The 27,758-nt window shown below is 39.6% G+C and overlaps 1 protein-coding gene across 12 annotated transcripts in view; it reads right to left on the reverse strand.

Moving 5' to 3' along the window:
• Nucleotides 1–27,758, reverse strand: part of RAPGEF2 (Rap guanine nucleotide exchange factor 2) — a 391,597-nt gene that overhangs the window by 7,539 nt on the left and 356,300 nt on the right. For 8 of the 12 annotated variants that reach the window (XM_089670384.1, XM_089670380.1, XM_089670382.1 and 5 more), the window contains 10 exons: nucleotides 23,239–23,479; nucleotides 22,418–22,801; nucleotides 17,152–17,363; nucleotides 15,876–15,999; nucleotides 14,021–14,044; nucleotides 11,699–11,922; nucleotides 10,111–10,290; nucleotides 9,571–9,723; nucleotides 9,015–9,234; nucleotides 2,504–3,063 (listed from right to left, as the gene is read on the reverse strand). In XM_089670384.1, the coding sequence (XP_089526510.1) occupies nucleotides 2,504–3,063; nucleotides 9,015–9,234; nucleotides 9,571–9,723; nucleotides 10,111–10,290; nucleotides 11,699–11,922; nucleotides 14,021–14,044; nucleotides 15,876–15,999; nucleotides 17,152–17,363; nucleotides 22,418–22,801; nucleotides 23,239–23,479 (2,322 nt within the window). The remainder of the gene's footprint in view (nucleotides 1–2,503; nucleotides 3,064–9,014; nucleotides 9,235–9,570; nucleotides 9,724–10,110; nucleotides 10,291–11,698; nucleotides 11,923–14,020; nucleotides 14,045–15,875; nucleotides 16,000–17,151; nucleotides 17,364–22,417; nucleotides 22,802–23,238; nucleotides 23,480–27,758) is intronic. The other 4 variants (XM_089670389.1, XM_089670388.1, XM_089670385.1 and 1 more) reach the window with 3 other exon arrangements.

The raw sequence follows: 27,758 nt of genomic DNA on the forward strand, positions 1-27,758 counted from the left end.
GGTAACCTCATGGGTAAATTGCATTCCAAAGACAGTTAAAAAGAGTGACAAATAATGGTCTGGACCGCTGCCTAAATATTAAATCCAGACCCTCCAATGCAAATCAATGACGCTGGAACTCGCAGCAAAGTACATGCAACAAAGATATGCTGCATTTATTCAGGAGGTTCCCTGAAGGGCAGTCAATGACACAGCATTTTCTTTTTACCCTTAGTTTCTACTGTTGTCACATTCTATTTTGATCTTCATCTGGCAGTTACTTTCCTTTCTCTGTTCTGAAAAAAAACCTGTTTGTTTCACCATGTCCTTTCTCAAACTTTGAATAAACCTCCTGAATATATACAGCTTTTCTTTGTTGCATGTACTTTGCTGCAAGTTTCGGCTTCATTGATTTTCATTGGAGGGTCTGGAAATAATATTTAGGAGGCGGTCCAGATCATTCTTTGTCACCCTTTCTGGCTGTCTTTGGAAGACCATTTACCCATGATGTTACCAATATCTTGTTAAAGAGCACTGTTTGACCACTCTTAATAGGGGGTCACAATCCTCCCAGTAAGCCTTGCATGTGAGTGGATGGTGTCACACTGGTTGTTTTGGAAGTTTCTTGATTTTATCATGGCATGTGGGACTGATTTGATCTGATCTTTATTACAGACTCTTTAATACCGTGCAAAAATTAATGAATTATCTATTTTCATTTACTGTATAATTTTCATGAGTGGGATTTCTCTGTTTATTTTCAGTTTGATTTTTATTGAGCGCTGCCCTGTTTACATAAGATTTGGAATGCCTGGTATCAGGGTATAGTGCTCAGCTGCTATTTGTTTTAGTATCAATATTCTTTTCTTTCCAAGCACAGATTTTTTGGGGTTATAGAGGGCAAACCTGAACTTGCCCTTTTACACACCTAATGTTATACCAATGATGCCTTACATCTCATAGACAGATTTTTGTGCTGTTATGGGTCTTGCATTCTAATATTTTCAGTGAAGTGGCTGTAAAGCCAGACACTGACTCTCTGAACTCAGTGGCTGGCAGAAAGCCCTACAAAAGCTTTATTGCTAGCCTCTATCTAGTGCTGAAAACAAACAACCAGCTTGCTAATCAACAGTTTCAGCAGCCTTGAGAGAGCCAGTGTTTTCAGAATAAACATGGGGCAGGGGATAAGAACGTTTGTGGGGGGCACTCAGTTACAAAAAGGTGACACTTCCATTACAAAAGGGAGAGAATACAACTAAAGGGACATATAAATAATAAAATTGTGAGTTGGCGCCTAATAATGTCATGCCTAAATCCCCTATTTTGCATGGACAAAGAATAAGTACATGTTTGATGGGACTTTAAATCAGGTACATTTCTTATTAGTCTAAATAAAGGGACAAACATCTATCTCTGACAGTCAAGCATTAAAAATAATTAACCCAAGATGATTAGGGTTCTATTGTCTAGCAACAAGGAGCCATTAATTATTACAGCCCCTGTTATAAACAAAAGAGGGACTCCAAATTTCTGCAAATTCAGCTGTAATAAGTGGAGACCTTTCTGTGAAAATTATTTCCAAACCATCTGGAGAAACATTTATTTTGTCCAAGTCACGGTAATACAGAACAAATACATTTTGTGTATGTTTTATAAGTCATGGGCTTCTTACGTTTTCCCATGTGTAAATAGCATAAACGTGCATGTATGTGAACCCAGGCTAAATAACAGTAAAATAACATTAACGTTGCAACTGTTCAATGTTACACACCACTGGCATTTCATTCCTAATGGTGTGCTCTTAATTCATAAACTGGTACGATAGTTGTGTGTCCTACTGTAAACACAAACCCTCAATGCTCTCTTAAAGAGAACAGAGAAGCAACAACTTGATTGTTTTCTCTTTCAAATGTTCAGTAATGAAGGGCTGATATATAGGCACACAGATAATCTCTCTGACAACCAGGAAGTTCCATTAAATAGAACACATGATCCAAGCAGGTAAAGTGCCTTCAGTCAAACCTCTTCTTAGCAGTCTTTCCTGGTTCCCACTACCACATCAGTTCTTGTGTAAATACAAGTAAACACTCTATAAAATTTAACTGGAAGCTTTGTTACTCAAACTAGTTCCCTATCACTCCAACATCCACAAGATCCTCAGACTAAGAAAACCATATGTTATTTCACAAACAAGTTAATGAAATGTAAACACATTAAACAGACTGTATAAGCCCTACTTTCTGATTTAATATACTATTTTATATATTTATTATAAAATCAGATCTCAGGCCCATCCTGATCTCTTACAATTTGGAATCTAGGTTGTCTTCATGGTCTAGGTCCACTAGAAGGCCTTAGCCCAAAATGGACATAACAGTTCTGCATGGAATTCCCTATTAACATGTATACATGAACACCAGAATACAAAGCAAAACACTAAACTGCCACCTAAAATCCTAAGGTGAAAGCCTAATATCAAGGCATGTAATGAGTATGACACAACTAGAAAATAAGCTGTTCTTACCAATAAGACCCTTTGAGGAAGCTGTTGTCACAGCTATGTGTGTGGGCACAGGTAGAGGCCTTGTCTCTTCTGCAGTTTGTGAGGATATGCTGCTTGTTTCTGCTTCAAGAGCAACGTCTTTTCCCCCTCGTCTCTTAATGGTGCCAGTGTCCCCCTCAGAGTCCTCACCCCAGTAGCCAGTGGAAGATGCCCAGCTTGCTCTGGACTGTGCTTGTTCTAAAGCTTCTCTTCCTTGATTGTGTCTGCCATGCTTTGTGCTATGATCAGAAAATATTAAATGGTCTATATGACTTCCCGGCGGCCAGTAACCTGCCCCATCTGATGTGCTGTCAAAATGAACATGGCCAAATGGCAGAGTCTCCCAACTCCTCTGATGTGGTATAGTTTGTATGTTGTCATGGGAGCCACTTGAACAAGAGGTCCAGCTACCTCGTCCGCTGTCTGCAGCATCCAGTGAAGCTCTATCACCCTGATCCTGGGACAATTCCTCCATGCTGGGAGAGGACAAAACCGTTCCACTCGCGTACAAGCCTCTATTCTCCACCAAATGTGCATAGTGCCTAGAAGAGTATTAAGAAAATACAAATGAGCAAACAGAAATGGTTGCATATAGTAATTCAGTGATGCAAATTCCACACAAATTCAAATGCACCAATTTCATTTAAATAATAGCCAATAAAATAGTGCAAGGGACATAAAGCAAAGTGGAACAATCTGCAGCACTCAAAAGAAATCTAGCAATCAATAGAAAACCATCTAGGATTGGTCTGTCTTCAGAAAAGTGAATCTTGATTAGCTGCTACGAGTTATTGCTTTTTGCATTAGAATTTTGCTCTTTGTACTGTTTACTAAATAAACGTTTTAGACTTAAATAATAATGGCATGCAATGCCAAGCTGCGGTTCCTAAAGCGAGCAAAATCCTCTCTTGTATTAAAAGAGGTATAGACTCCAGAGAGAGAGATATCATTTTACCCCTGTACAAATCATTAGTAAGATCTCATCTGGAATATGCAGTTCAGTTTTGGGCACCGATTCACAAAAAGAACATTGGAGAACTGGAGAAAGTACAGAGAAAGGAAACCAAACTGATATGAGGCATGGAGGAGCTCAGCTATGAGGAAAGATTAGAGGAACTGAATTTATTCTCTCTTGAGAAGAGGAGATTAAGGGGGAATATGATCAACATGTATTATTATGGACAGCTATTATTATACAGGATTTATATAGTGCCAACAGTTTGCTCAGCTCTTTACAATATAAAGGGAGACAATACAGCAACAATACAGTTCAATACAAGAGGGTTAGGAGGACCCTGCTCCTTGGAGCTTACAATCTATGAGGTATAAATACATCAGTGGTTCATATAGTCATCTCGATGTAGAGTTATTCACCTTAAAGACATCATAGAGAACAAGGGGGCACTCTTTACGTCTGGAGGAAAAGAAATGTAATCTCCAAACACGGAAAGGTTTCTTCACAGTGAGAGCTGTGAAAATGTGGAATAGACTCCCTCAAGAGTTGGTTCTGGCCAGCTTAGTGGATTGCTTTAAAAAATGCCTGGATTCTTTCCTAGATACACAGAATATAACATTTATAGGTAAGGTTGATCCAGGGAATATCCAATTGCCTCTCGGGGGATCAGGAAGGAATTTTTTCCCCTGCAGGAGCAAATTGAATCGTGCTTTGCTGGGGTTTTGCCTTCCTCTGGATCAACTGTGTAGAATTATAACTTTTTTTTTTTTTTTATATGGTTGAACTGGATGGACTTTTGTCTCTTTTCAGCCAGACTAATTATGTAACCTCCTTTACACTTGTGGTTTGGGGGGTGGTAAAAAAACGCTCAGTTAAATATGTGTTTTTCCTGTCTCTCACTGCTCCCTCTTAAGCTGCAAAGCCAGTGGAGGGGGAGGTGTACATATGCTTGAGCAGCATAACCAAAATTATCCCCACTGTCATGTCAAGAAACACCAAGAGATCTGGTGGAATGGGCCCTGACAGGGCAAGAGGGGACCCTTACCTTGAAGGCTTATATAAGCCCTTGAAATGAGCTTGAAAGAAAAAAGGGGTACCATTTCGCTTAGAAAAAAAATTAATATACATGTGAAAGAATTAACTATATATAAGAAACCTATATAGTAGCAGTCCTAAATGTGAATTTCTAAACACAATCTTATATATTTAAACAATGGACCGCGCTAAGGTCACAAATTGACAAAATAAACTGTGCAATCTTTAAAGTGATAACACTGAGCAAAATACAAATATAATATTAATATTACGTCCTAACCAGCAACCACGGTTATAAGGGTGAAAGAATATCGGCCATCAGGACCAGATTGCAAACTGGGGTAGTCCCAAAAAGTGAGTGCGACTTACTTAAAGATAGGTGGTCATGAAATGACGGTGCGTTTACATCTATGTGGGGCACCAGTGTGAACACAGTGAAGAACTTGTCATTTCAGTATGGAGTATTACCGTTAAAGATACAGCGCCGTTGCACCAATTATTATGTTGGGACTGAATATTAATTTTTTTTTGTATTTTGCTCAGCGTGATCACTTTAAAGATTGCACAGTTTATTTTGTCAATTTGTGACCTTAGCGCGGTCCATTTTTGAAATATATAAGACCTTGAAATGAGCTGCCTGAGCCACCTAGTTATGGTGGAAGAGGAAGCGGGATGACTTTTCTGTGGACATACAAAGAGGACAAAAAAGTGAATCAGTTTTTCGGAAGAAAGATGAAACAGTTAGATAAACCATAACAGCTCTAACCACATTAAAACACTGGAGTGCAATCTCCTTGGTGTGCTTTGGACTGGGTTGAGGAAAGGTAAGACAATATTCTCATTGAGGTGAAAGGAAGAAAATACCTTGGGAAGGAAGACAGGTCTGGATCTCAGGACCATCTCTATTTGGGATAAGAAGAGGTCCTTTACAAAAAAAGAGCAGCTAACTTGGAGGCACATCATGTGGAGGTATTGACCACCAAAATAAGGACAGTTTTGCTGGTAAGATACTTCAACTGGATATCCTAAATCTGTTTAAAGGGAGGACTTTGAAGAACCTAAAGTACCAGATTCTGATTCCAGGGAGACACAGGAGGTCGAAGTGGGGAATAAATGAACACTGTATAAAAGGTCTTTACAATAGAGTGTGAAGACAGGTCTTGGAACAGAAAGGACAGAGCAGAAACCTGTTCCTTTAGGGCACTAAGAGCCAGATGCATGTCACGATCAAGATGGAGGAAAGCCAGAATGTGGGGAATAGAATATTCCTGAGTGTTGATTCGACTGCTTTCACGCCATCCAAAATAGGCCTTCCAAATGTGATGGTAGATCTTGCTAGAAGTACATTGTAGATTTTCTTGCTCAATGTGGGAATGACTGAATAAGTAATGCCCCTAACCTTTAGGGCCTGGGTTTCTACAGCTATGCCGTGCCGTTAAAGCCAGTGACTGAAAAGAAGGGACGAATTAGAGGGCCTTGTGACAGAAGATCTAGCCTATTTTAAAGAGGCCAAGGCTGTCCAACAGGAGTCTGAGTATGTATGTGTACCAAAGCTCTCCTGGGGATATAAGGATCATCAGAATCCATTCCCATTCTATCTTGCAGAGTAGTTAAGGCAGAAGCGTCACTGGAGGAAATACATACAACTGTCTGATCGGGTTCAAGGAATCACCATAGCATTCACCATGAAGACTAGGGGGTCCCTGGATCTGGTCACAAACCTGTCCAGTTTCTAGCTGAACATGGAGTAAATTATGTCGACATCTGAAGTTCCCCATTTCTGAAAAAGCATCAGGAAGATCTCGGGGGGAGGTGCCACTCCCTTGAGTCCAGGCTTTGACAACTCAAGAAGTCCGCCTGCCACTTTTCTACTCTTGGTATGCAGGTGGCCAAGAATGTTGGCGCTTGGTTCTCCTCCCAAGAGAGGATCAGGTTTGCCTCTTTCAGAGCTGCGCAATTTCTGGTTACCTCATAGTGGTTTATGTAGGTCACAGCTGTGGTGTTGTCTGACTGTACCGTTACTGAGTGACTGTGTCACTGTCTTGTGACTCTCAGTTCCTGAATATTGATGGGGACAGCTAATTATTGTGACCAGGTATCCTGGACAGTCAGGGAAGTGTAGATCCTGCCCTAGTCTGAAAGGCTGTGGTCCATTGTTATCACCTTCCAGGAAGAGGGGAGGAACAATTTTCTAGTTTCGAGCTGAAAATTCGTCATGCTAGTGAGATTTTTGCCTAGCTGGACAGGAGCAGTAGGCGATCCAGAGAAGGGATCGGCTTGTCCCACATATTGAGAATGTTAAAAGGTCTGGAACTAAGTGAAAAGTATCACGTAAAAAGGAGACCACCGTGAGGCCCCAGAATTTTCATGCAGATCTGAGTCGAGGGGTGGCTGGTTTACCTGAGGGTCCAATAGTTGGACCTCAGAGAAGCAATCTTTTCCTGTGCAGGATACTTTTTCACCTGGGCCATGTCTAGAATATTCCCATATACTCTAAGACAATGGGAATGCAGGAGGGCAAGCTTATAGAAATTGACTGCCCACCCAAAAGCATGAAGGAGCTTGATCATCTGATAAATTGTGGAAGAAAAGCATGTGGCTGAAGAGTCTTTCAGCAGCAGGTCATATAGGTGTCCCGTAACATGAATGCCCTGGGATCTTAGCAGAAGGAAGCAAAGACAGATCTGGAGACTCCATATAAAGTTTGAGGACATGCAGGACCTTGAATATCACTCCTTGTGCCTACAGTTAATTCAGTGCAACTCACAGGTTTGCCTGACTGAGGTGAAGTTGGCAGAATTCGAGGAGGCGGCAATATAAACACACTTTTTTTTTTTTTTAGCCCCTAAAACAACTGATTGGACCAGAGGTCTGGGATGTCTCTAATTTAGATGCAACGACCAACAGATTCCTACCCCACCCAGGAGAGTGAGGATGCCCCTACACTGGGAAAGGGGCCCATGGGTAGGCTTGTGGCAAAAGGTTGGATTCGCCTTTAGCTTAGGAGAGGACACGTGGGGGAAGAGAAAGGTCCCCCTCTTTCGGTGAGAAGTTGTAATACCTGTTGTAGTAGTAGGCTTAGGATGTTTTTGTGGAGTAGAAATGCTCACCCCCAAGTAACTTCTATCATAAGTTTAACAAAGGACTGACCAAACAGGTGTTCACCATCCATAGGCATGCATGAAAGATGCCTTTTACAAGCAGGTTCATTAGACCAAGCCTTTAACCACAAAATTCACATGCACACATGAACAAAGAGAAGTGTCATCCAAGAGACCTAGCAATTACATTTTCCAGTACACCAACAAACAATAGCACCACCGAAGACATGAGCTGCAACTGTTTTAAGAGAAGAGGGACTTCTAACACAAAGTTATGCTCTCTGTTCATTTGTTCTGTCTAGTTAGCTACAGTGTGACAAATGGACATAGCCATTATGACCGGTTTTAAGATGGTTACAGGAAGAACAAAGGAGGTCTTCAACAGAATATGCGTGTCAACCAAATCATCAAAGGAAGTAACATCTTCCACAGTAACAGTAAAGCTTGGTAATACATAGTTTTTTTTTTCTGATGCCAGTGCTCAAGAATTTTCCAGGAGAATCAGGGTCATACTTCTGAATAGATTCAGATGGTGGAGAGGCAGACGAGTGCTTTGGGACCCTGGAAACAGAAAGCTCCAGAAGGGCAGAGAGCTTTCCAAAGAAATCAAACATAGCTACATTAAAATCTGCCTTAGTCAGAACGGTCACTTATTGAACATCTGTGAGGAAGATAGAATTAGAGGAAAAGAGTTTTGTTAACATGGAAGCTTGCTCTGGTGCAGGGGAACAGCTGTTGCCCTTAGCATTTTTCTGGGTTTCCTCGGTGCAATCTATAGTCAGAGCGCTATTCGGCCCTTTTTTCTCAGCTCCTCTGCCCTTTTCTCTGCCATTGCTAAGTGAGGGTATCCCTTTACTTTGGGGTACTCATGAAATGGATGCGCAATCAGAGGGTATTTTTGGTTTCTGGGAAAGGAGACATTGTAACCCAGCTGCTGACAAATGTCCTGAGTCTCCAGAGAAGCAGGTAGAGAGGGTCAGATGTGCTTCTAATGCTCTCAGAGGAAATGGCAAGCAGAAATGCATCAGCCAGAAGATACTTAAACTACTTCAACACCAAGCAGCAATGCTGCATTTAAAAAAAACCCCGCCAAATCCAAAAAAGGTAAATGTTACTTTCTGCCAAAATAGTTGAGACTAAGTAAAAGCCCACATGTAAATCAAAACATGGTCATCACTAACAGGGAAATCCTGTTTTATCTTATCCATGCAGCAGGTTTCAAGAAGGAAGCAAACTTCACCTGTCACAGTGGGCATATCCCCCAAAGGGGCCTTCAGAGTCTGGGTGCCATTGGAATGGACCACAGCCCTGAACCTAAACCCTATAATAATTAATAAATTATTGTATTTATTACATACTGAACAAACAGGGAAGTCCTGTTTAAGGAAAAGAGATACATTACCCCATGCAGCAAGGTTCAGCTTCTATTACAGTTCTTCTGTCTGTCCTCCCAACACCAAGATTAGTCTCCACAATGCTCACTGAATGTCGCTGCCGCCTATCGTCATGGAGGTGCATGCCATCAAATGAAGAATTACTGACTATACTTGAACGAGAAGAGATTTCACTGTGCCCAGAGTCAGAGAAATTATCCACAGTGCCGCTTGCTGGCATAGAATATCCTGTAAGATAAGAACAGCTATAACAACATACATTCTTTTATTAAACAGTGAAAAGCAAAACAAGATTACAACCCAAGGTCACAATGACAAGGTTTTCAATGTACATTTATGCCACAGTTAATTATATGGGTTGATCAAACAGAATGGTGAATATAAACCAGCAGATGAAAAAAGTAGACTCATAATGTGGGCTCCTGGTAAGTATAATTTCTTAGGTTACATAAAAGCATACGCAGAATCTAATTTTCTGCGACTTGTTTCAATATTTTATACCTTGTGTTTCATGTATTCACAGAATATCATAACACTGCTTTAATTTTAAGAAAGCTTTTTTACCTTTTCTTGGAGAGCTCTGTGGGGAGGTGGGAGGAGATGAAAGTTGTGACGATGCATTGGATATAGTGTCCTCTGCTGTCTTCTTGTGCCGTTCCAAACTTCCTTCTTCTGATAAGGAAAGAATTTTCTTTAACGCTTGTGGTGAGTTGATGCCTTACAGAAAAGATAGATATCAAAATAAACTATCTGTAGTGTCTCTCTTTTTGGCGGGGGCAAGGGGTGGATAATGAACTGAATCAGTTAGCAGACTAATGTCATTACAGAACTAGCTATATGTTAATGTTTTTAAAGGGTCTGAAAATGTTTTGGGTAGATGTGGACAGGTTAACTCACATACCAAGTGTTTATATCTTTGGAAGATTGAGACACCTACAGTCTGTGGGGGGAAAGCCAATGCTAGACAAGAGAGATAAGTAGTGGACTACATTTACCCGTAAGAGGTATATTTGATCTATCTAGACTCAACAATAAAGATGAACTGTTTGTCATACTTATGCTATTTTAAATGCAAAGGATTCTAGAAAACTCAGCAACACTTACCAAAAGGAGGAAGATCCTTGACTGGCACCTTCTTTCTGGAAGGATAGAGAGCCACAGCTGGCACCTGCAATGCTTGGTTCACCTTTATTGGCTGTTGCTGTTTCTGCTGAGTTGCTGCTCTCGGTGCTACTGGTGATGTGTCTGGTTTCCCTGATCTCTTGTCACAAGGCGTTTTTGGCACTGAGAAACATTTGACCTCTGGTTATGATTGTTTGTAATACCATTCTTTAAAAGGGTCAAGTAATTTATCAATCTTACAAATATAAGTGTACATAAATAAATCTACATGAAAACTTAAAGCCTAATTGAAGTCTCACATATCTGACAGATTTTTTTTCTTGGAAATGCCTTAAAATATCTCAGTGAAAATGTAGTACAATTTCTCTCTCTGACAAAATTGTGCTTCCTGTTCTCCCTCTTCAATGTTTTATGCAGGCATAGGTGAGTAACAGCCACATACCTCATGTCAAATCTCCTCACACAGACTTGTATGGCAAAGGATCATTGGGCCTGTCTAATTCTGTAACTGAATGTTTATTACAGACTGCAGTGGGTCTTATTCTGGTACCTTTTGAACTGCACTGTCATATTTAATTATCCTGCACAACTGCACCAACAGAAACGGATGACGATAATAATATAATAGATACAGTTAGTAGTGTCTTCCCGTATATCTCAGGTGACATTATTTAAACTCTCTAAATCAATATGGACTAATTCTAATCCTTATTGTGCTAACATGAGAAAATAGATAGGAAATTATATTTATTTGTTTTAACTTTTTTTTTTTTTTGCATTCCTTCATTTACTTCCTGGTTACCATGCCTAGGCAAATTATGCCATACATCCCAGGAGTCTTCAGGAGGGGCAGTAGGGTTCTCAGGCTCAGCCAACGCCTGAGTTAAGGACAGATGGATTCCAGGAAGTAACTGCTACATGAATCATCTGCCCTTATTTAAGATGGCCACGGCTAGAAATACCAGGAGGTGTTTTTCAAAATGATTTATCAGCAAAATAAAGCATGGAGACATGGATGGATGATTTTCTTTTGAATATTAAAAATGAATTATATAACATTTTTGGTTTGTGGTACTCTAGCTAACATACATATCTATTTTGCCACCAATGAAGTGGGCCTATTATTAACTTTTTAATACATGTCTGCAACACAGTATCATTTTTCAAATATGTACATTTAGGGCCAGTTCACACTAGTGTGTGCGCATTTTTGCACATTCCATTAATTTAGAAAGGCTGTCAAGTGCACAGGAGCATGCAAAAAGTAGTGCAGGCGCTACTTTTGCAAATCGCACCACACCAAACTGCATGGTACTGTAGAACCATGCCAATAGGTGACTGCAAACACATTGCGTTTGCAAGCCGCATTTGGGGTACCAGTAATAATTAACCGGGCCAGCATGTATGCGTGCGCTTTGGAAAATGCGCACGGAACACACCTTTCTACTGAGTTCTAGTGTAAACCACTCCTTTCTCCGTAAAAAGCAGTCCTTAAGATTCTTGTAGTCTCCTGAAGTTAAGGCTTTCTTCATGTCATAAGCCATGCATTAAATATTACCATGCTACTTACATGTATTTGTTGAAGGCTCACATTGGAGAGATAATGTCTGAAGATTTTCTTCATCCATTTCAAGATCCAGGTCGGACAGGTATTGCTTCACTTTGCGAGCCATCTGTGCATCTTCATACAGTTTCTTGGCATTCAGAAAGGAGCTTCGACGTACTCGTTTTTTGTGACCACCTGTTTGTGCCACATCCAGGACAGCAGCATTGGTGCTCCCTTGACTAAGTGACCTGCGGAAAGAGACAGGAAACAATTAAATAAATAATTCTGAGCCTAGTTCTGGTACAAAAGCACCCATGAAAGGATGCACTGAGAATATCTTCTAAGCATGCCTTAACTCAACAAAACAAAGCTAGTTGCTAGCTAGTAACTTTATTACCTTATAGTGGTATTATACCCAAAAGCAAACATTTATTATTTTGCTGCTTACCAAATCTTAGATGTGATGGCTGTATTAGTTGTATTTTATAGGGCTTTCATTCCTTCACCTGGTGATCTGGCCAGTAAGTCTGTAGTTTTCAAAAGAACAAGCTCTTTAGCTTATATAGGAGTTGGAGGGATGAGACAAACCATTTACCACTGACAGGGGTGCTTATAATGATCAGCTTTTATTTATGTAAAACCTTTACCCCAAAAGGAAAAAAAATGGTTTGCTGTAAACGTGATAAAGAAACTGAGCTGGAGTTTGGCTTCAATTTGTTAGTGTATCTAAATCTGCTAGTATACCTAACACTACTCTCCCCCTCACCAGACTGCCAATGCTGCTGTCCAAATGTGCCCCTGTGCTCTTTCATCCAGAGTGAGGACACTCTAATGTAGGAGGTGTGTTACTGGCCAGATTAGCAGGTGAAAACAGAGCGGAAAAAAAAGAATAAAAAAAGGTTTAATATTGCTTTGCATCTCTATTAAATGCATGCATTTCTGACAAAAGTACATACATATCAAATTATATGTCCTAGAACGCAAATCCTCCCCTGATCTCCGCTCATGTAGCCCTTCTATTAAAACAAATACTAACTAAGCCATACACACCATTCCCTACAGAAGTACAAATAAACATATAAAATTGTCAATAAGGAAAGCTCATGCTGCAAAAATCAGGATGGTTTTACTGCAGTCATGGAATCTGAGAAGTGGCTGGTGGGTGGCTTGATGACAGTTACTGTGTTAACTACTCATGTTCTGTGGTCAGTAAAGTAGCCAGTTAGTATATGAGGATGGCTGGATTGGTCACCATGCATCATGGACCTTTTCTGGTTATTAAAGATCAGAATAAAGCAGTCTCTTTTGTTACTGTGAGTTACCAACTTCATATTTTTCCACTTACCATTCCTATCAAAACAAATATTTTGACAGCAGCAAATAACCAATTGTGCATCTAAACATCCAATTAAACTGAACGTTCATTACTCATATTGACATTTTGTTAAAGTAGAAGTACAGGCAAAACTTTTTTTCCTTTTGGATAGAGTAAGGGAGGGTCATAACTCTTGTAAGGTTTATTTTTGCCATCTTTGTCCTACTGGGGAGATTTACTTTCACTTCCTGTCCCATAGCCAAAAAGGAGGTGAGAAGAAATCCCTGCAAATTAAGGGAAATCCTTGGGGCCCCCAGGTCACCAAAACTAGTGTCCTCACTGGAATATCTCTCCTCTATTACTTTTGTGGGAACAACCCAAAACTTGGGATTTTCTTTCACTTTCAATGATAATGGTAAACAGGACAAGTAGAGAAGGGGAATCTCCCTAATGGGGACACAGACAGCAATAAAATCTGGAAGGTGTTCTAATCCATCTCCCCTCTATACAAAACTAAAAAAAAAAAACGTTTGCCTTTAGTTATACTTTAACTGTAGCTGAAAGTTACTGTAAACCCACATGAGCTCACTTAGCAGTAAAGAGTGCAATGAGTCAAAATTCAGCTTCCACTAGTCTGCACTTTCCAGACTGCTGAATTCTGAATGCTTCACATGGGTTCATGTACACCATTGCTTTACACTGAAATAAGCCTGATAGAAAAGGGCACCCAAATACAATAATTTGCAATCACCATCTGATAATCGGTTGTGCTATATGCATTACTTCTCTGAGACACTGTCCAATGTGTGATATCATCTGCTTGCACATCTTTATATATCCCTGAACAAGATTAGTCTGGCTGTAATAAATTGTTAAATGGAGGGATATAAGAGCATGGGTTGGGTAATCAACAGTCTGCCAGCCAGAGGGTTAAAGGGTACCAAAAAGCAAAAAAGCAAAAGAAAGGGGAAAATGCGAATGAACAGAATGAAACTATGAGCAGTAAGCATGAAGGCCATCAACAAACTCACCCCAAACTTCTCCACTTCTTCTTCCTGCAAGTGATAGCCATGAAGGAAGAAGCACAGGTACAAAGACAGAGAGAAAAGGGAGAGAGAAAGATCACAAGCTCAGAAAGAAAGGCCCAGTCCTCAAGACAAGACACACTAGAAGCCAACAGACATCTCTAAAATGTATTGGTATCTTATTGACTTATTCTAGAAGATCCCATTAAAAGAGACATATTCTCCACATAGCTCTATTTGGCATACCGGATTTTATATGACGTGCTTTTGTTAAAAAAAAATAAAAAAACATTAAAAAAAAAACAAACTGTCAAAAAGGCCATTTAACCTACATGTTTCTAATTCTCCACTGCTGTTACCTTTTCTTCCCACAATCCTGTGACCTCAGTAATAATTTCTCTTACATTTACAAAATGAGTAGTGCCAAACATCCCCTTGTGCCTTCTCCCAAAGCTGATATTTGAGTACAAACTGAAGAGAAAACGGTCAGTTTTGGAATAAAGCAATTTGCAAGGCAAACCATATGGTGGATCTAAGTCGATGATCCTACTGCATGTATTGTAGGAGAAGAGACGTAAAGGATAAGATTACCTTTCTGAACACGTTACACTCGTAATTAGGGTTTAACATTAAACATATTCAGCAGCCTCCCTCCACACTCCCAATCCTGACAGCGGGCCGGGGATTTTCTCCCCACAGTTGCTGTCAGCCCTGCACAGCTGCATCATTCATTCACAGGAATTTGTAAATGAGTGAACTACAAGTACTGTCTTCCATCATAGCACGCAGATTGTAGTTCTCAATGAACAGTGAGGGTGCTAGTCAGCACTCTCATAGTTCATTAACACTTCCTACAGCTTTCAAACAGAAAGCGCATACAGAGGTACAGGCAGAAATATGTAGCAAGCATTTGCAGTAGTCTGACATTGTACCCACAATCCACTGGCTTATAAATGCACATATTTTTTACCAGCAAAAATATGTGCATTTATTATGTTTTGTAATAGGTGAACTTACCCTTAATTGCAGCAGGGAAATCTGAAAGAACAGGCTCTAGGTGAAAAAATTCCCAGCTTTTACAACCACTTTGATCCTAAATGCATTCCCTGCATTAAGGTAAAAAATGTCCCTGTATCTGTTTTGCCCTCTCTCCCCCTGTATACTTACCAGAGTCCACTATCGATCCAGCACTGTAGCTGTGTCGCGCTCTCTCATAGAGGCAGCAGCCGGAGCCATTGGCTCCTGCTGCTGTCAATCGAATTCTGAGAGCAGCAAGCAGAAGGGCAGGGCTGAGACACTCAGTCTGTGCCATACGGAGCCCGCAGGTGGGCCCTTATTGGAACAGGCGTCCAATGGAGCCCCACCAAGAAGAGGAGCAGCAGAGAGCTCCTGTGGGGTCCTGAGAAGAGGAGGTTCAGAGCTGCTCTGTGCAAAACCATTGTACAGTGCAGGTAGGCATAGAACATATTTGTAAAGCTTAATTTTTAAAAAAAAATAACAGTCATTTTAAGATCTATTATACAAGTCTAAAATTCTCAGCATGCTTTTAGTAGTAATACAGCTGAATAATAATGGGGCCTAAAATGGGGATTAAAAAAAAAAAAATGCCTACTTCGGCTCAAGGTGGAGAGAAAAATTATAAAACAATTTTTGATAAATATACTAGAGGATGGGCACTCCCAATGACAGACACATCAAGTTATTGACCTGGGAAGGTAGGGAAAATATACTTTGACCATAAATTTACATTACGTTACCAAAATCACCCTCACTGAATTTCTGTAACCTGACCTTACATATCACAGTTCAGGAGGAAATAAAGTATGCATTCACATGTAACTGACAAAACCTGAGATAGTACCTTGTTCGGAACATTAGAGCAGGATCCATGTTCACAGAAGCCATTCTACCAACATGCCGTATTTCTTTAGCAATCATTCTTAGTTTTTCAAAGTTCACAAGCCCCTCCACTTTGGAGTCATTTCCTGGTTGGGTAAAAAAATATATTATATAAATTAGGCTTATTTGATAAGCTAGGCAACAAGCAACAAAGGGACACAAAAAGTCAAATTTAAATTTAATTTTAAAGTCTGTCCGCCTGAAACGGAAAATTCAGTCATGGTAGATGCCAGAGAGTTGAAATTGGCAAAATGAAAACTCAAAATATATGCAGTACATCTGTGGAATGCATGCACATTTCCCCATGTTTTATTCCTTTAAAAACACTGCAAACACAGAAAAATCCCTATTTATTCTGATAGAGAATCAGCCTGGCCGTACATTAATCTTTTTTTTTTTGTTCATCCAATGTGGAAGGAGGAATCACTCTTGTTAACTATCTTGTTCTGAAAATGGGGAGACTTCAGAATACATGAATCAGTGTTGCCAGCTATAGCCGGCAGCACTGATCGTTTGGGAAAACCCGACAGGCTGGTTGTACAGAAGTCGATTGGTAGATCAACTTCTGTACAGCCAGCCTGCCTCTACATGGATCGAAACTCGGCCAGTTCAGCAGGGAGTGGACGAATTTCGATACATGTATGGCTGGGTTAACTCCCTTAAGCTGACAATGCTGCCTTAGCTGAAGTGAAATCCAAACCAGCGTTTGCAGCACTGCCTATCCCCTACCTCTTTCTCTCTCTTTACACATGCATACAATGATTTTTCCTAGAAAAACAATGCTGCTCCCTTGATTTTCAAGAACCTTCCGACACATTGGGAGTTGTAGCTCTCCCGCACAGCTGCCCCTCAGCAAGAATTTTACAAGCCTGGTGATATCACAGTGAATAAGAAAGGCAGTGTCTAAACAAGATAGAGCAAAAAAAAAATAATGCTCTATAGGGGCAGTAGAATGTATGGTAGGAAATTCGAGTCAACTTACTTTAGAGATGCATTCAAGTCAAGTCAGTGGCAATTTTTAGCCTGTCATAGAATTTGACAGCCTGCAGGCAGTGGGGCTGGAAGCTGCACCTGTGCCTCCCATTCACACGAAGATGTGAGGATTTGATGCACAGGGGCTGAACACCCACCGTGGGTGTAGCCTTAATGTAGAGTACTGAATTCAATAGCATGCACACTGCTGAAATATATATATAAAAAAAAAAAAAAGAAGAAGAATTAAACAGCAATGTGAGTACCTTCATGTAGAAAGGTTAGGTCTTTCTTAATAACAGGAAACAATGGGATGATAGGTGGCTGTAGATTCTGGCTGTTCAGCACATTACGATATTTTGCCATATTCCTTGACGGGTCAAAAAGGTCTTGAAGATCTTGAAAAAGTTTTTCATACTTGCTAGGCAGCTTTTCCCATGTTGTTCTTAGTCTAGATACTGGAGCCAAATTTAGGCCACTGGAATCAAACAAAATCATGACTGCCGTTAACAAATGTTAATATATGAAAAAATGCACATATTAGCTTCCCTGCATTAAAAAGTTATAAATCATTACTGTGCTTGTTACTGATCTGTTCCCGATACATATCCTTGGGCTACACTGCAACCAGTAACCACAGGTTGGAAACAGCAATTACCAGGACTTTATTGGGTTAACTAAATGATCCTATTCCTTAAGTGCTGGTTCACATATATATGGATTGGCTGCAGTTTGAACCACATCCAATCAGCATGAGATGTGAAATAACATTGCTTCCTAAGGTGCCTGTTCACAAATGTCCAGTGCACTGGCAGTGAGGATTCAGTGCATACTGAAAAAAATCATGTACAACTTCTGAGCAGTGCAGTCTGGTTCAGGTGCAGATTACAGACTACTGACTTCCAGGGGAACAGTTTCTAAACCACACATGGCATCAGTTGTGAACAGGATAAAATCCTGTCCTGAACCTGATGCAAATCTGACCTGAACCACTGAACAAATAATGTTTCAATTAGCTGTGAAACCTGATCTTCAATCCGCACCGCACATGTGTGAATCAACTATGAACGTTTATCAAGGGGAAAAAAAAACATGCAGTATTCTGCAGTTTTTCCAGTGTTTCATCCCTTTAGATACCTTGCAAGTGGAGGAAAACATCTGTAGATTTGTCAGAAATGCCCTCAGTTCTTAATCCCTGTCAACAATTTTATGGTACAGTTCATAGAGGCCCCAACTAGGAATTATGCTCTGCTGGACCTGGTAATCTCAAACCATGCAGAGCTTATTACTAATGTCCATATAACAGAACATCTGGGTAGCACTGACCATAACATGATTTAATTTATTGTTAGCTGTAAACAACAAGCACATACGGGAAAAATAAAAACACTCAACATTAAGAGAGCTAATTTTGCAAGGTTGAGAGCTGTTCTGCAAGACTTAGACTGGGAGGGAATATTGGCATTGATGAACACAACACAGAGATGGGAGTTCTTCAAAAAGACTGTATGTGAACACACTGCAAAATATATTCCTATGGGCAATAAGTTTAAAATTCTAAAAATAAATCCTATGTGGCTTACAGCCAAAGTTAAAAAAGCTATAAATAATAAGAAAAGAGCTTTTGTAAGATATACAAATCATTGAAACATTAGAATATAACAGAATATGTAAAAAGGAAATAAAGGCTGCAAAAATTGAAAATGAATGACAAATTGCAAAAGATAGCAGGACAAAACCCAAAAAATTCTTCAAATATATTAATATTAAAAAGGTCCGGTCCGAGCATGTAGGCCCTTTACAAAATAATCTAGAGTGGGTAACTGGGGACAAAGAGAAGGCAAATTTATTAAATACCTTCTTCAGCTCTGTGTATACAAAGGAGCATGGGAAGCGCTTGTCCATAATGGGCATGGTCTTGACACAGCCTCTGATGATCCACATGGGCTCACAATTGATATGATTCAGAAATATTTAGACAGAATAAAAGTAAATAAAGCACCTGGACTGGATGGCATACACCCATGGGCCATTAGAGAATTGAGCTCTGTCATTTCAAAGCCATTGTTTCTCATTTTTAGGCACTCGTTAATGACTGGTTTTGTACCACTGGATAGCGTAAGGCCAATGTGGTGCCAATATTTAAAAAGGGATCAAAATCTTTACCAAGTAATTATAGACCCGTTAGTTTTACATCTATAATTGGGAATATATTGGAGAGTGCGATAAAAGACCACATAGATGAGTTCTTGCTGGAAAAAAATATTTTAAGCAACAGACAGCATGGATTCATGAAAGACAGAAGTTGTCAAACAAATCTGATTCCTTTTTATGAGGAGGTGAGCAAAACCTTGGACAGAGGGGTGGCGGTGGACGTGCTATACTTGGATTTTGCAAAAGCGTTTTACACAGTTCCCTACACATGGCTAATGTGTAAGGTAAAGTCTACAGGCTTGGAAAAATCAGTATGCAAATGGATAGAAAACTGGCTAAAAGATCGTATTCAGAGAGTAGTGGTTAATGATTCATACTCTGAACGGTCTAGAGTTGTCAGTGGTGTACCCCAAGGTTCAGTGTTGGGACCCTTACATTTTAATAAATTTATAAATGATATAGGGTCTGGGATTAAAAATACCATTTCAGTCTTTGTAGATGACACCAAGCTGTGCAGTGGAATAACGTCCTTACAGGATGTCTCCAACGTAATGCACTGTTTATGTGGTAAATGATGTTTAATGCTGATAAATGTAAGGTTATGCACTTGGGGGTTAAGAATATGCATGCATCATAAATACTGGGGGGGGGGGGGGGGGAACAACTGGGGGAATCAATGGTGGAGAAGGATCTGGGAGTTCTGGTACATCGCAAGCTTAATAATGGCATGCAATACCAAGCTGCAGTTTCTAAAGCGAGCAAAATCCTCTCCTGTATCGCTGTGAAAATGTGGAATAGACTCCCTCAAGAGTTGGTTCTGGCCAACTCAGTAGATTGCTTTACAAAAGGCCTGGATTCTTTCCTAGATGCACAGAATATAACTGGATACCAACATTTATAGGTAAAGTTTTTTTTTTTTTATTTAAATATTTATTACATTTTCCAAATAAATACATATTACACTTATAATCACCTAAAACCAACAAATAACTTTTATTCCTTACTAATCTCCTTTCCCTCTCCCTCCTATCCCCCCCCCCTCCCACATCCCTCCCCCCCCCCTTCCCGTCACCTACCCTACAATATTTTCACCACTTCCAGTTAGAAGAAAGAGAGATATTCTTGTTATACACTCTGTCCACTTCTATTTCAACTTTAACTTAAACTCCTCCCATTTGCCCCATCTCAGATAATATGATCCCATCCTGTCTTCTTGCATATAAATGATTTTTTCCATCCTACGGATCTGGTCAACTTTCTCCATCCAATCCTCCTCCCTCGGCACTTCTATTTTCCGCCAGAACTTAGGTATCAACCTTTTTGCTGCGTTTAGATAGTACCAAATACCCGTCTCCTTATATTTGTTCCCAGAATACTCTGTACAATGGAAGAGACAAGTCTCTGGATCCAAACCAACATCAATTTCGGTTATCCTCCTAATTAAATTCACTATCTCCTTCCAGAATACTTGAATTTTTGGGCACCCCCACCATATATGATATACCATGCCTCTCTCACCACATCCTCTCCAACACCACATTGACTTCTCACCACTCATCTTATTTTCCACTTCCGGTGTAATATGCCATCTTATCAAGCACTTGTAATTCATTTCCACCTCTCTCATGGATACATTCTCGTGAGTTAATCTAAATATTTTCTTCTGTTTGTCCTCATCAATCTCCACCCCCAAATCTCTTTCCCAATTAACTATATACTTTGGCTTTGTAGTTGTGTCTAAATCAGTGAGAATCTTAAATATTTTTGCTGTGCCATGTTTCCCATCTCCCCTTGATTCAAGCAGTCTCTCAAACAAATTCCACTCTTTTCTAGATCTCAGGGGTTTTGGGAGGTTCCTAACAAAGTGTTTCAATTGGTGATACCTCCATTCATCTATCTTAGTGAAAACTTCTCCACCCTCCTTTTCCAAATCCTTAAGTGATTTCAACTCCCCCCCCCCCCACCATTATGTCTCTCAACTGGGCACTCTCCTTCTTAATCCATCTTCCCGCAATCTTCTCCCAACCTGGGGGAAAAAATTTTGTGTTCCTCAGTGGCATTAATTGTGAATTAAAATCCCATCTCATCTGTTTGTGCATTACATCCCAAACTCTCAAAACATTCAAAGTGTACACACTAGTGTTATCATCTAATTCTCTATATTGTGCTGGCACCCATACAATTTCACTCAGTATCCTTCCACTTAGTGTATTTTCAATTTTGACCCAACTTTTCCCTCCCGGGTTGTGTGTCCAATCAAATATTCTTGTCAGAATTACTGCTTTATAATATCTTTTAAAATCTGGCACTCCCAAACCCCCCCGTTCTTTAGTTCTGCTTAAAACTTCATAAGATATTCTAGGTTTTTTGTTGCTCCATATATATCTTGTTTTTTTTTAATTATCTTAAAATATGCCTCAGGAAGCTTGATAGGAACCATTTGGAATTTGTGTAGGATTTTAGGTATAATTATCATTTTTATCAAATTTATGCGTCCTAACCAGGTCGGGATTCCTCCTCACATTTTCCTCAATTCCTCCCTGATCTCATTTAATAATGCAATATAATTTAATTTATATAAGTTCTGGTATGAGGTCGTAAGTTTTATTCCTAAATACTTTAACTCTCTTTCCTTCCATTTAAAAGGGAATTCTCTTTGTAGCTTTTCTCTTTCACTATTTGAGAGATTAATATTCAAAATCTCCGTCTTAGTTATATTAATTTTCAAATTTGATAATTCCCCATATTCCTTCAAACGCTTCATTAAATTTGGGAGTGTTATCCTGGGATTCCCCACATAGAACAAGAGATCATACCAACATTTATAGGTAAAGTTAATCCAGGGAATATCAGATTGCCTCTTGGGGGATCAGAAAGGAATTTTTTCAATTGGATCATGTTTTGCTGGGTTTTTTTTGCCTTTCTTTAGATCAACTGTGCGTATAGGATTATAACTTTTTTTTATGGTTGAACTAGGTGGACTTTTGTCTTTTTTCAGCCAGACTATGTAACAGTATTTTTGGTGGTAGTCTCAGCCATCCCATTGTCTTTTGCTAAACTGCTCAAACGCTACCACTCACAGATCTGTAAAGCAAAGTCTAATCATTATGTAGTCCAGAATAAGAAACAGAAGGGATAAACAGCCTCTTTTGAGAAAACACAGGTAGTGCGGAGGGGACACAGGGCAACTGACATGATCAACAGGTATTTTTTGAACCTATCAAACAAATGTAACAAAATGCTTTGAGTTGATTGTTTAACAAACCAAAAGGGAACAAATAAGTGTTCATTGTTAAGATTTACATACACTTTAAAAAGCCTTACATAAGATATAGTGGACCTTGTTGAGCAACTATAAGCATTTGTCAAAATCCTTACCTAATGATTGCAAACATTGAGTTGAAGTTCTTGCATTCTCTACAGTGCAGTGCTATCTTGATAAAATGCTTGATAATCTTCATCCTTTTCAGCTGGTTGGTTTCCCTTAAAATTTCTGAAGCCACCCAGAAGGTTTCTTGGTTAATTACATCTTCAAAGTTCTTGAGGTTGGTGCAACCAATCTTTGACTTCAGTTTGAAGAGATCTTCAATGTACTCCGTGGGCTCAATGTTCCTGAACAGCTCAAAATTCCTCATGGAAAGCTGCGTAGCCACCTCAATGGTACTTAACTGAAGCAAAGAAATCTGGCTCTCTCTCAGCAAGTCCTGGGCATCCTCATCTGAACACAATGTTTCTGTTTCCATGTTGTTTTTAAGGTAATACCTTAAAAAATAAACATATTAGTTATTTAGGAATTGCACAATTCACTATGACAAATACCTTCACTGATATATAAACCACAGGAGATAATATAATTTTAATTTATCCTTATTATAGGAAATATGCTATGTGTTATCTGGGAATTTACATTGGTTTTTGAACAACTGCAATGCAATGTATTCAGAAAACATTGTTTGAATATACACATATAACCACAGAGATAAACCTTTGCAGAATGATTTCTATGCCTTAATTTACTATCTGTAAATGCAAAATACCCCCTTCCCCCTCCCTTTTTTTTTTAAATCTGTCTTTATAAGCTAAAAGCAATGCAGTGTGCTTTTTTGCTCTTTTCAGCACATCTCATGTTACTTTAGTTATATTTCCTCAGAAAAATCAGTAGTTGTGGTAATAATATTAAATAATAGAAGATATTTTACCTGCCACTCAGTTGTATTCTGTCTGCCAGCTTTGATAGCTGATCTGGAAGTCGTCTCTGCTTGATAACACCTTCAGGAGTGACAGAAACCTCACATAAAGAGTAAGCATCTGGCACAGCAGTAAGTGCAAACTCTCTGATAGCCTGAATAACCACTTCCTTAGCAGTGGTGTCCTTGCTTATCATTATATAACGGCTCTGCTGGTCAGCTTTAAAAACTCGCAATACCTGGTCAGGCAGATCTGTGAAAAAATTGTTCAGGATATTGTAAATCAGATGTCAGAACAGGTAAGCACATATGCTTTCTCTTGATTCATAATATTCAAAACTTATTAAAAAATCTATTTAAAATTTTCTAAAATAAATGTTTCCAGAAGGAAGAATATAAATAGGAGTCAAGAAATGTACAGTACATGTGCACAAATCGAGATTAAAAAAAAAAAAATCATAAATGCTACCACAGTGTGGCCCTGTTGAGTCAAAAACCACAAAAATATATCCTAGTACTTCATTCTAAAAACCAGTTTCATGATTTAATGTAAGCTAAAAGAAAGGTTACTACACAGAACACAAATGCAATTAAAGGGAAAAACTAATCCCAAACCATAAACTATTCTTTTAACAGACTGCAGGTATCAATCAAAAGACAGATTCAAATACAATAACCTGCTTTATCAGTTCACTATCTTAGAGCCCTGTAGCATTGTTTCACATAGAAGGTATGACCCTGTTACATCGACTCGTTAATGCATGATCTGTGAATAATTTTTTGTGGTTCTGTTCCTCACAAATCATTATTCATTGGTTTCTCAAAGCAGGAAAAGTGTACGTTAAAATTATATTTACTGGCCAATTAATGTAACCTTTCAACCCAGTAGTCCTTTTCAGAAAAGGTAATATAGACTGTAGATTATTACAAATGCTAGCATACTCTTAAGGCCTCATGCAAACAGGCAGTTTTTTACTCTCCGGACGCCTATGCTCCAAGAGATACAAAGGCAGCATTAAAAATGTTTAGGTCCCTCCTCAAAATGCCAGCATTGACGAATGGGGCTAGATGTGTATTTCTTAGGCCTCATGCACACAGGATGTCATACTAATTTATTCTGGCCACTGGAATGAATGAAAGCCTGAGACCTAAACGTACGTAGATGAGTTTGGGTGTGTAGGACGTTTATGCAATAAAACACTCCTCTCCTGAACACGCAAGCACAGGGGTTTTTTTTTATGCCTATAAACACCTGTACACACCTATGTGTGCAACGACACATAGGTTAACCACTTGCCAACTGGCCACCGTACATTTACTGCGGGTGGGCGGCATGTACAGGCGCAATCACATACATGTACAGAATTGTGCCTGCATGGACTTAGGAGAGCGCTGTGCCTCCACCAGACACTTAGGAATGCGGCTTACATTATTCAATCACATGCTTACAATGTCAACAAAGCTGTTATGAATGAAGCTCTGCTTCCTATACTAGTGAGCTGTGATTATCCCACAGCTATCACACAGTACCAGGGCCAATTAAAGCACCCTGTACCATGTGATTAGCTGTAGCCTATCACAGATCATTAGTAATCACAGCTGTCATGAATCAAACTCATTTATGACAGTTCAAAGTTGGTACAATGATGATATCCATTGTAACAGCAATCAAAGTGTACAAAAGGAAAAAAAATCCTTGATTCCCCCCTCCCCAGAGTAGCACAGTGTTACTATGGTGACACGGAACTACTCTAATGAGAGTATGTAAAAAAAAAAATAAATAATAATTTAAAAACATTTCATAAAAAATGATTTAAAAAATTTTTCAGTATCTCTCACCACCACACCAGTCATATGATGACACTGTACTGTGCTAGTGACAGTATGTACAATGAAACAAAAAGTAAAAAATTTGGAGGGAAAAAAAACATTTTATTAGTTTCTTAATTTTCCAAAAAAAAAGGTGACAAAAAAATCTACGACGATAAAAAACTTTCTATGCCTGTTACTAAATACATCAGACTGTTTACTTTCCACAAAAGGGGCCTTTGGGGGGTATTTTACTTCCCTTACATTTTAGGGGCCTCAAGCAATGCTCAAGCTGCCAGCACATCAGGATTGTTCAATTTTTAAATATATACATTATATATATATATATATACACAGTATATATATTACATATACACACACACTATATTGCCAAAAGTATTGTGACACCTGCCTTTACAGCACTTGAACTTTAATGACATCCCAGTCTTAGCCTGTAGGGTTCAATATTGAGTTGGCCCACCCTTTGCAGCTATAACAGCTTCAATTCTTCTGGGAAGGCTGTCCACAATGTTTAGGAGTGTGTCTATGGGAATGTTTGACCATTCTTCCAGAAGCCCATTTGTCAGGTCAAGCATTGATGCCAAACGAGAAGGCCTAGCTCACAGTCTCTGCTCTAATTCATCCCAAAGTTATTCTATCTGGTTGAGGTCAGGACTCTGTGCAGGCCAGTCAAGTTCCTCCACCCCAAACCCGCTCATCCAAGTCTTTATGGGCCTTGCTTTGTGGACTGGTGTGCAATCATGTTGGTACAGGAAGGGGCAATCCCAAAACATTTCCCACAAGTTGGGCCATGGAATAGTCCAAAATGTCTTGGTATGCCAGCGCCTTAAGAGTTCCCTTCACAAGAACTAAGGGGCCAAGCCCAACCCCAGAAAAACAACCCTACAGTATAATCCCCGCTCCACCAAACTTTACACTTGGCACATTGCAATCAGGCAAGTACCGTTCTCCTGGCAACCGCCAAACCCAGACAAGTTCATCGGATTGCCAAAGAAGCATGATTCGTCACTCCAGAGAACACGTCTCCACTGCTCTAGAGTCCAGTGGTGGCGTGCTTTACACCAATGCATCCAATGCTTTGCATTGCACTTGGTGATGTAAGGCTTGGATGCACCTGCTTGGCCATGGAAACCCATTCCATGAAGTTCTCTATGCACTATTGTGCTAATCTGAAGGCCACACGAAGTTTGGAGGTCTTTAGCAATTGACTCTGCAGACAGTTGGTGACTTCTGCGCACTTCAGCATGCGCCGACCCCACTCTGTCATTTTACGTGGCCTAACACTTCATGACTGCGGAATATTTAGTAGCAAGGAAATTTCATGGATGGACTTATTGCACAGGTGGCAACTTATCAGGGTCCCACGCTTGAATTCACTGAGCTCCTGAGAGCGACCCAATCTTTTACAAATATTTGTAGAAGCAGTCTGCATGCCTAGGGGCTTGATTTTACACACCTGTGGCTATGGAGGTGATTGGAACATCTGAATCCAATGATTTGGAGGGGTGCCCCAATACTTTTGGTAATATAGTGTGTATATACATACACACACACACACTATTTTAAATAATATACATATCATTTTTTTAAATGTTTGAGTTTGATTAAGGATGTGAACTAGATTAAGCATTGCTAATGATATGGAGTGCACATTGACATTTCCTTTCCGCATGGCATGCTAAGGGTTAATTAGTCATGTCAATTATTCCCTTACTAGCTATCTTTTTTAAACAATAATGTACAATGTTAAATATGAACTTCGATTTGTCCAGCGATGTATTTAGAAACATTTAATAGCTAAGCTGTACATGATAGGCATCGGCTTCCTATAGCGCCAATTAACATTTGTGCCTGGATCGATCTTTACTTAAACCCACTTGTCAGTTGTAGGGGCAGGATAAGGAGGATTGTTCCTTTGAAACATGGTACCTCCCACCTTTCCCAGCATCACGTAGGGATTACCACGAGGCAGTGCACAGCGTTGCAGGACGCTGAGCTTCAGCGATCTTTTGACAGCTGTCAGAACAGGTTCTCCTTATGCCGGCTTGAGAGATATATGAATTGCTGCTGCATACTAATGAGCCGACGGTCTACAAGTAATCCCTGTGCCGATGTCAAGAGTTCTAGATGTAAGTGTGCGATATTTTGTTTTTAATAAATGGAATTCACTATGTTAATGGGGATCCAGTACTGTTCTTATATTCTTGAGTTCTCCTGATCTCCCTGGATCTACATTGATAGCTGCAGGATCCCTTGCTGCATGACCACCGATCTCCACTGGACTTTAACTTTACTGGCATTCCCGACAGATATTATTGAAAGCTGGGAGTTGTAGTGCGCTGGATTGGTTTGTTTATCTTTATGAACTTCTCTTATGGTGGTATATGGTACCCTCAAGAATACCTACATTTGTACAGAGTGCCTCAGACCATTGCTTTAGGGGCTGTTGTTCAGAAAGGCACTTTAATACATATGTGGTGGGAATGCCCAAGAATAAAATAACTTTGGACAAGGGTCTACCAAGTGATCTATATGGTGTTGTGAAAGAGTTTGCTCAAAAACCATTATGAAGCCTTACCTCTCGCTTGTACCTACAAGCAACTCAAATTAGTGTAATTTATCTTCACAGCGGCCAGTAAGAAAATCGAAAGTATGGTGAAAGTATGGAAATCCAGGACTCCCACAATAACCCAGGTAAAACA

The sequence above is a fragment of the Staurois parvus genome, unplaced genomic scaffold, assembly GCF_062004578.1.
Source record: "Staurois parvus isolate SC_StPar_1 unplaced genomic scaffold, SC_StPar_1.0 ptg000090l, whole genome shotgun sequence".
Lineage (NCBI taxonomy): Eukaryota > Metazoa > Chordata > Amphibia > Anura > Ranidae > Staurois > Staurois parvus.